General features: G+C 36.9%; 1 protein-coding gene across 1 annotated transcript; it reads right to left on the bottom strand.

The window, feature by feature from the left end:
• Positions 1-315: 315 nt before the first annotated feature.
• On the bottom strand, positions 316-4601 carry LOC111612188. Its single transcript, XM_023352482.1, has 8 exons — positions 4106-4601; positions 3567-3727; positions 3194-3386; positions 2745-2816; positions 2277-2348; positions 1810-1881; positions 1451-1522; positions 316-691 (listed from the first exon to the last, which is right to left on the bottom strand). Exons 1-8 carry the CDS (start codon positions 4220-4222, stop codon positions 641-643), a joined length of 810 nt encoding a protein of 269 aa, XP_023208250.1. The 5' UTR covers positions 4223-4601; the 3' UTR covers positions 316-640.
• Between the last annotated feature and the right edge of the window lie 4353 nt (positions 4602-8954).

Genomic DNA, 8954 nt, shown 5'->3' with positions numbered 1-8954 from the left:
TTCCTAGTCTTTTTTCCAGTGAAAGAGATCCCACTCAGAACCATCTCACTGATTCCACCAAAATACATTTCTGTACAGGTGCAGCATCAGCAAATGCCCATTGATTGATATCTCTGATTTCCTTAAACCAGAGATTAACCAAATTTAACATCTTAAATTTGGTGAATATCTTAAAATTAACCAAATTTAAAGATATATTCCAATTACTTTGCTTATTACAGTTTTGTGGTGCTTTGCTACTTTGAAAAACTATAACTATCTGAATGTATTTCAGATTAAGATTGGCATAGAGAAAGTAGTATAAACAGTCCCATTACTCATCACTAAATTAGATTTTCTAGCATCTGAACATTGACTATGTGAAAGTTTATCATTTTAATACAAGGTACAGTTTTATATGGTATGTGCATGGTAATTTAAGCCAGATGACATATTGGATCATGTCTGCTCAAAATATTATGCATAAAGAAGAAAATGGTCATCCTATTGCCTTTCAGTGGTGTGGATCATTACTTTTGACCATGCTTCAGTTGTGCTTTTGAGCTTAAGTAGATTGGTGTTTCTTGACTTGTGTAGGTGTGGTGACTTACCAGAATTTTTATTTGTGTTCATTTTCTGCGGGGCTCTATGTCCTTCCGTTTTAGTTTTCTGTTGATTTCTTTCCCCTTACCATCTCTGTGTTTACTTTGTGCTGAAAAGAAGAACATATAAAAAAATAATGGTCTGGATGAGCATTTATTTGTTGTAGGTAGGTTCCTTAAACTGTGAAGTCCAAAACACTCCTTTATGGGGTTAATCAACTGAAAAGTAAAGAACACTCGCTTAATGTACAGTAAGTCTGTTCCCAATGTAGAAAACAGTCCTCCTAATTCCTGCACATTACATGTTGAATATTACACAGGACCTGTGTGTCTGTGCACTTCTACATGTAACTTTCATTCTTTTGTACTTGCAATTTCAAAACTCAGTCCTCCTGATATCACCACCTTACATGATGACTATTACACAAGACCTGTGCGTTTGAACAGTAGTTAATATAATTTCAATGACTTCATTTTAGAAAATAAGTTGGTCGCTGGAGACCAATAGTACCTCTGGAGGGTTGGTTAAACAGGATCTGCATGCATCCAGGTCACCAGCCTGATATAGTTCATTTTTGAACATCTGAAATGTAAAGACCACTCACTAATTGTGAGTTTGTTCCCAATGTAGAAAACAGTCCTCCTTATTCCGGGACCTTACATTTGAGTATTACACAGGACCTGTGTGTATGGGCGTTTCTACATGTCACTTTCATTCTTATGTACTTGTAATTTCAAACCTCTGTCCTCCCTTTTTAGGCAGCTTACATATCAAGTATTACACAAGACCTATATGTTTGAACAGCACTTAATATCGTTTCAATTACTTTATTTTAGAAAATAAGTTGGTCGTTGGAGACCAAAATTACCTCTGCAGGGTTGGTTGAACAGGTTCTGCATGCATCTACCTCACCAGCCTGACACAGCTCATCTTTGGAAATCTGAAAAGTAAAGAACACTCACTGAATGTGAGTTTGTTCCCAATGTAGAAAACAGTCCTCACTATTCCAGCACATTACATGTTGAGTATTACACAGGACCTCTGTGTATGGGTGTTTTCACATGTAACTTTTATTCTTATGTACTTGTAATTTCAAATCTCTGTCCTCCCTTTTTAGGCAACTTACATATCAAGTATTACACAAGAGCTATGGGTTTGCACAGAACTTAATATTGTTTAAATGACTTTATTTTAGAAAATAAGTTGGTTGTTGGAGACCAAAATTACCTCTGGAGGGTTGGTTGAACAGGATCTGTACGCATCCACATGACCAGCCTGACACGGTTCTTCTATGGAAATCTGAAATGTAAAGAACACTTGCTGAATGTGAGTTTGTTCCCAATGTAGAAAACAGTCCTCCTTATTCAGCCACATTACATGTTGAGTATTACACAGGACCTCTGTGTATGGGCGTTTCTACATGTCACTTTCATTCTTCTGTACTTGTAATTTCAAACCTCAGTCCTCCTTATTCTGGCACCTTACATGATGAGTATTACACAGGACCTGTGTGTATGGGCGTTTCTACATGTAACATTCATTCTTTTGTACTTGTAATTTCAAACCTCAGTCCTCCCTTTTTATGCAGCTTACATATCAAATACTAGACAACACCTGTGTGTTTGAACAGTACTTAATATCCTTTCAATGACTTAATTTTAGAAAATAAGTTGGTTGTTGGACACCAAAATTACCTCTGGAGGGTTGGTTGAACAGGATCCGCATGCATCCACGTCACCAGCCTGACACCTTTCATCTTTGGAAATCTGAAATGTAAAGAACACTCACTGAATATGAGTTTGTTCCCAATGTAGAAAACAGTCCTCCTTATTCCAGCACATTACATGTTGAGTATTACACAGGACCTGTGTGTATGGGCGCTTCTACATTTAACTTTCAGTCTTTTGTACTTGTAATTTCGAAACTAAGTCCTCCTTATTCTGGTACCTTACATGTTGAGTATTACACAGGACCTGTGTGTATGGGCGCTTCTAAATGCAACTTTCAATTCTTCTGTACTTGTAATTTCAAACCTCAGTCCTCCCGTTTTATGCAGCTTACATGTCAAGTATTACACAAGTCCTGTGTGTTTGAACAGTACTAAATATCATTTCAATCACTTTATTTTAGAAAATATGTTGGTCGTTTCAAACCAAAATTACCTCTGGAGGGTTAGTTGAACAGGATCCGCATGCGTCCACGTCAACAGCCTGACACAGTTCATCTTTGGAAATCTGAAATGAAGGGATGTACACTGAATGAGTCCGTACTTCTAAACCTACTACTGAATGAACCTGTCCAGCTGATTGTTAACCAGAACCTTTGTGTATTGACACTGCAAAATATATCTCCTGCTATAAAATGTTCATAAATATAAGGTTAGAATAAATTAATTTACATATGACAGTTTCTAGCATTTTGGATAGCACTGAACCAAGTTGAAATATTGGTCTGATTAAGTCTTTCTCCAAAATCTGTTTTTTTAGGCACTGCTAATCACTTCTTGTTTTCAACTATAATGAAACTCTGTACTACAACATGACATATCCTTCAAAAATGTCTTCAATGCTAGTAAAATGACTTGTGATAGAATTTTCACTCTTATCAATACCTTTCTTCTCCATGGCCAGTCAGAATCACCATAAACATAAGTGATTTCTTCCCCAGGACCAATATCTTTGAGTGCAAATAAACAAAGATGAGGTCTTCCATCCACCCTTGTAACTTTCAATTTGCTGTTTGGGTTCATCTCTTCATCATTTACCAGCCTCCCCAATGATCCATCCTCTCTGGCAGCATCAACACTAAAATATTAAGTAAGCAATAAGAATAATTATACCATGCAAGGGAAAGGATTTTGCATGTTTGCATGTCGGAAGAATATTCCTCCACCAACTAAAACTACTTTTACTGATGAAGCTGAAAATGTTTACATCACTTTGTTTAAATATAAAATAAAAAACAACCTTAAAACAGTCACATACCAAAGCTGTTGTCCATTGAACTTGAAATCAAACATAAAAGCCTCGAGTGCATCATGGTAAATTTTCAATCGGTTTTCTTGTTCCTTTCTACTTATGACTTCCCCTCTGTACTCAATAAGAATCTCCTTTTTGAAAGCACCGGCAACTGTACACACCCCGACCTGTAGGTAAACATAAGGAGTAAAGTAGAATAAACTTTAAACAATGCAGATCTTTCAAACAGTAGCAAATGAGATTAACATTTTTCAAAATCACTTAATTGATCTAATTTGATGTCTTTCTGTGATTACATAAACATTTGTTTGTCAACAGAATGGTGCTTCTAAATGTCACTCATTCTTTTGTACTTGTAATTTCAAAACTCAGTCCTCCTTTACATATATATATATATATATATATATATATATATATATATATATATATATATGTTAATAATGTGCGGTATAAAAATAGTTTAAATGTCAAAACGCAAGATTAAAGAAAAAAAGCAATCCTTCAATAAACTCTGGAATCATGTGCATAATAAAGTCACAACTCACCTTTAAATGAATTAATGTATTTTCATCAAATCCCTCTTTATCTTCACCTAAGGAGCAATAATAACTGGCATCATGTTTGGGATTTCTTTTTGCTCTCTGAGACCTTGTTGCTGACATCTCCTGCAAAGATCAGAGTAACGTGCTGTTGAGTAACAACATGACACTGTACACCAGGGGTGTCAAACTCCAGGCATCGAGGGCCAGTGTACTGCAACTTTTAGATGTTCCTCTGGTCCAAAATACCTGAATTATATGACTGAATTAGCTTCTAAGTGCAGTCAAGTTGATGACCTGCTGATAACCACCCCATTTGATCCAGCCGTGTGGCATCACAGACACATCTAAAAGTTGCTGGACACAAGCCCTCAAGAACTTGAGTTTGACACCTCTGCTGTACACAATATGATTTGATGCTATTGTATGAGAAAATGCTGTATTGAAGTACACAGTATTACATAATTGACTTTCTATTGACAAGTTCTCAATACCTTCAAATATTAAAACATTATCTTAATACTAATGATTATTACCCAGATAATCTGTGCCTGTGAAAGAATATCACTCACTGATACACAGAAAATGACCAAATACAGTTTTGTCTAATTCTGGAGTGAGTCACCTTCCCTTTAAACTCTGGTACGCTGACTAAGATGGTTGGTAAGAACTAGCTAAACTGCAGCAAATCAGATGCTTTGGTGTATCCAAACATCAAGTAACCTACAACATTCTTCAGAATTACAATGTTACATATCGTAAGAGAGTCTGTATGAGTCTTACCTCTTCCTCCAAGCAAAAGAAGTTCTATTAGCACTAATTGCTTGCACCTGGTCTTGATGGACTGTACCACGTTGATAGAGGAGGAGGGGTACAACAAAAGGAGAAATCCATTTTGTTTTGGAAGCATACAAGGTTTGATTTTTTTTCAGGAACAAGAAAATTAATTTATTTGAGTAATATTTTGTAACTTTCCTTCAATATTTCAAAGTTAAATAGTTTATCATACATTTTTATTTAATTAGGAGGCAGCAGTCAGATGGTATCTCCCACCAGCAATGTTTCATCATTTAAAAGGAAAGTCACTTCTTTTAATCATTTCTGTTCAATCAATTAATCAAGTTTACTTGTATAGCACATTTCAGCAGCAGTGCAGTTCAGTTTATATCATAAAAACAAAAACTGTTGTCTAATGACAGACACAACACCAGCAGAAAATGGTTGTCTGTTGTACCTGCCTACAGACAAATTAGACTACCTAATCTGCATGTAGGCAGAGTAGCAACATTGAGATAATGACAAAATATCAATTTTTAAAGTTTTGTGCTAACAGTAACATAAGTAATCATATTTTTGGCACTTTAAATATTATTTAAATAAATGCTTTTTATTTTTATATTTGTAATTCTGTATTACTCCATGAATAGTTATCCCTTCTTTCAAATTCAAAAATACTTTATTGATCCTAAAAGGGAAATTAAATTAAAAAAAGCTTGGGTCCTCTACCACAGGCCTTGGAGTCTGAGTGGTCTTCACGGTATATTAGCAGTTCCCAAGGGTGTGCTTCTCTGCATCATGCATTCCAATTTATTTCTAGGTATTTGTTTGAGCCACTCTTCCAGTTTAGGGGTTATCACCCTGAGGGTTTCAGTGACCACAGGCACTACTGTTGCCATCACCTTCCTCACTCTTTTAACCTCCTATCATGCATGGCATGCATTATTAATTCGTCTTCGATATTTGGGCTGATTGGGACCTAATGATTCCAAAAACAAAGAATTATCTTTCTACATGATATGTGGACATCATTTTTTTTTTCAGAAAAATATTTATTCATTTTTAAATCACCATATTTAGCGCCTTTGTAAATCTCTACAGTTGCTAACTTTTGTAAACTTACACCACAACAATAAACACTGAACATCTTGGGTCTAGCCTGTAATGTGTTATAATCTTCCACCACCACTAAGTCATAAAATAATGACCTAACATGCAGACACCAGACCCCATGTAGAGCAAAATTTAGTATTGTGGACTAGACAGCCCAAAATAAGTCATCCACTTATATGGAAAATGTTTTTCTCAGGCTCCAGGAGGATGATGCTTTTTATGAGCCTTTGGTATTTCTCTAGTTTTTTCTGTTCCTTCTGATAATTTGGGATAGCTTTATCATTACAACTGATTTGCTCTGCTGCTCAGTGATCACCATGTCCAGTTGGTTTACTTTTCCCATTTGTCTTTCTGTATCTGGAAGTCCCACACGATCTTAGTTTGTTCATTTTCTACCACCATATGTGGCATTTTCGATTTTATCGAGGTGTGTTCAAGGTTACATTCCCTTCAGATGTTTCTTTACACTATTCCGGGTACTTGGTTGTGGCATTCCATGTATTCTTTTCATGCTACCATCTTACATCCTGGATTTAGATACTAGATTGTCTCAGGGGACTCTGCATACCATGCACCCAAGATCTTGCTTGGTATTATAGAGGGCCGCTATTGCTCTGGTGCTAGGCACCTGCTTATGTGCCACCATGAATACTACCTCTGTGCTGTGTTTCAGTCTAAGTCTTTCTGTCCATTGGTAGTATTGTTTACTCTTTGTTGTAAAACACCCTGTTGTTATGGTTGTGCATCATAACAAATAGCAAAGTATGAAAAATATTTCCAAAAATCAGTCCAAATACACAGTATCCAAAACAAGAAGGAACTGTCCAAACAAAAGCTATTTTTCCCCCAGAAAGGCAGGAATGAAAGTTTAAAAGTAAAATTATCAATGAAAGAACAGAACTACTCCAATGTGCTACAACCTGAGCAGCACAATTTTCCATGCATCATCAGCAGCTTTTGTATTCTTATATCAGTGGACTGAATTTCCTCCCTTTTCCATCTTATCATCCCAGCAGGCTATATGATAACTGTGAATGCATAGCTGTTGATTGTCTGGACCTTGTTTCTCTCATTGGACTTGCCTTACTTATTGTAGGTACAGTGGCTTGCATAAGTGTCCATAGCCCTTGAACCTTTCTATTTTGTCACATTACAACCGCAAACATATTTTTACAGAATTCTATGGGAAAGACAAACACAAAGTGGTATACATTTGTGAAGTAGAGACAAAACTATACATGATTCAAAACATTTTTTACAAATGAAAGCTGAAAAGTGCAGTGTGCAAAAGTGTTCAACCCCCTTTCCCTAAGTGCAACCAATTGCCTTCAGAAGTTGCCTGATGACTACTAATGACTAAATAGAGTCCACCTGTGTGTAATCTAATCTTAGTAAAAATTCAACTCCTCTATGACTGCCTCAAAGGTTGGTTAAGAGAATATTTAGGAGCAAACAGCATCATCAAGTCCAAGGAACACATCAGACAGGTCAGGGATAAAGTTGTGTGGAAGCTTAAAGCAGGCTTAGGCTATAAACATGTTTTCCAAGCTTTGAATATCTCACAGAGTACTGTTCCACAAATAATCTGAAAATGGAAAGAGCATGGCACAGCTGTGAACCTACCAAGACAAGGCCATCCACCTAAACTTACAGGCTGAATAAGAAGAGCACTGATCAGAGATGCAACCAAGAGGTCCATGGTGGCTCTGGACCAAATGCAGAGATATCCACACCTCAGATGGGGGAATCTGTTCACAGTACAACTATTAGTCATGCACTGCACAAATGTGGTTTTCTGGAAGAGTGGCAATAAAAAAGCCATTATATAAAGAAAACCATAAGAAGTCCCATTTGCAGTTCGCCAGAAGCCATGTTGCGATACAGCAAAAATGATAAGACAAGACCAAAATTGAACTTTTTGGCAAAAATACAAAGCACTATTTGTGGCGGAGAACGGACACTGTACATCACTCTGAACACACCTTCCCCACTAACACACATGGTGGTGGCAGCATCATGCTCTGGTGGTGCTTCTTTTCTTCAGGGACAGGAAAGATTGTAAGATGGATTGAGCCAAATACAGGGCAATCTTGGAAGAAAACCTGCTGGAGTCTGCAAAAGACTTGAGGCTGTGGTGGAGGTTCACCTTCCAGCAGGACAATGACCCTAAACATAAAGCCAGATCTATAATGGAATGGTTTAAATCAAAACATATTTATGTGTTAGAATGGCAAAGTCAAAGTCTAGACATAAATTCTGCTTCAAAATGCTTGGTTTTGGGGACGCAGAGCAGACCAGAATCAACAAAATGTTATTAGTGGAGTGCAAAAATAGTTTGGTGAAAAAATGGCTGTCTTATGGTTCATATTTCTTTTAATCCATGCACTTATTTCACACATTTATTAACCATGATGTTTTAAATAAACAATATTTGATCAAAATATATATTAATTTCTGTATATTTTTAGGTGCCACATACATTCCAAGGTTGGACAAAAGGTTGGGTTTGTCATGATTTGGGTGGTGAGGCAGAGGCAGCAGACCCAGGGTAAGATGAATAAGATGGTTTAATAATGAAAGAAGTCCAGAAATCCAAAAACATACAAAGTCCAGGCAGCACAAAGGAGCGGATGCAGAAGCTCGCAGATAGTGACAACAGGTACTGGACAAACACGACAAAGACCCGACGAGGAACAAAGAACATAGGTGGGGTTAAATACACAGAGGGTAATCAAGGAGACAAGAAACACCTGGGAACAATCAAGGGGAGACAGGACAACACGGAGACTCAGAGAGACAGAAACTAAAAATAAACACAGCTAAGGAAAAGATCCTGACCTTTATAAAATATTCACTCTTATAGCACAGAGTAATCATATTGCCAACTCATCCCCAGTGTAAATAGCGACACATGAATTAGAAGGACAGTGTAATCATTAGCAGGACCTTCCGGCAGACAACCAAT

This window comes from Xiphophorus maculatus, chromosome 19 (genome assembly GCF_002775205.1).
Source record: "Xiphophorus maculatus strain JP 163 A chromosome 19, X_maculatus-5.0-male, whole genome shotgun sequence".
Classification (NCBI taxonomy): Eukaryota; Metazoa; Chordata; class Actinopteri; order Cyprinodontiformes; family Poeciliidae; genus Xiphophorus; species Xiphophorus maculatus.
Note: the sequence above shows the minus strand (reverse complement) of the source record. Positions and strands in the feature narration are given on the sequence as shown.

Coding starts and splice junctions, on each gene's coding strand:
- LOC111612188 (XM_023352482.1), bottom strand. CDS start 4,222: ATGTCAGCAACAAGGTCTCAGAGAGCAAAAAGAAATCCCAAACATGAT. Junction 2,817..3,193: donor ACTGGCCATGGAGAAGAAAG/GTATTGATAAGA, acceptor CCTTCATTTCAG/ATTTCCAAAGATGAACTGTG. Junction 2,349..2,744: donor GTTCAACTAACCCTCCAGAG/GTAATTTTGGTT, acceptor TTTACATTTCAG/ATTTCCAAAGATGAAAGGTG.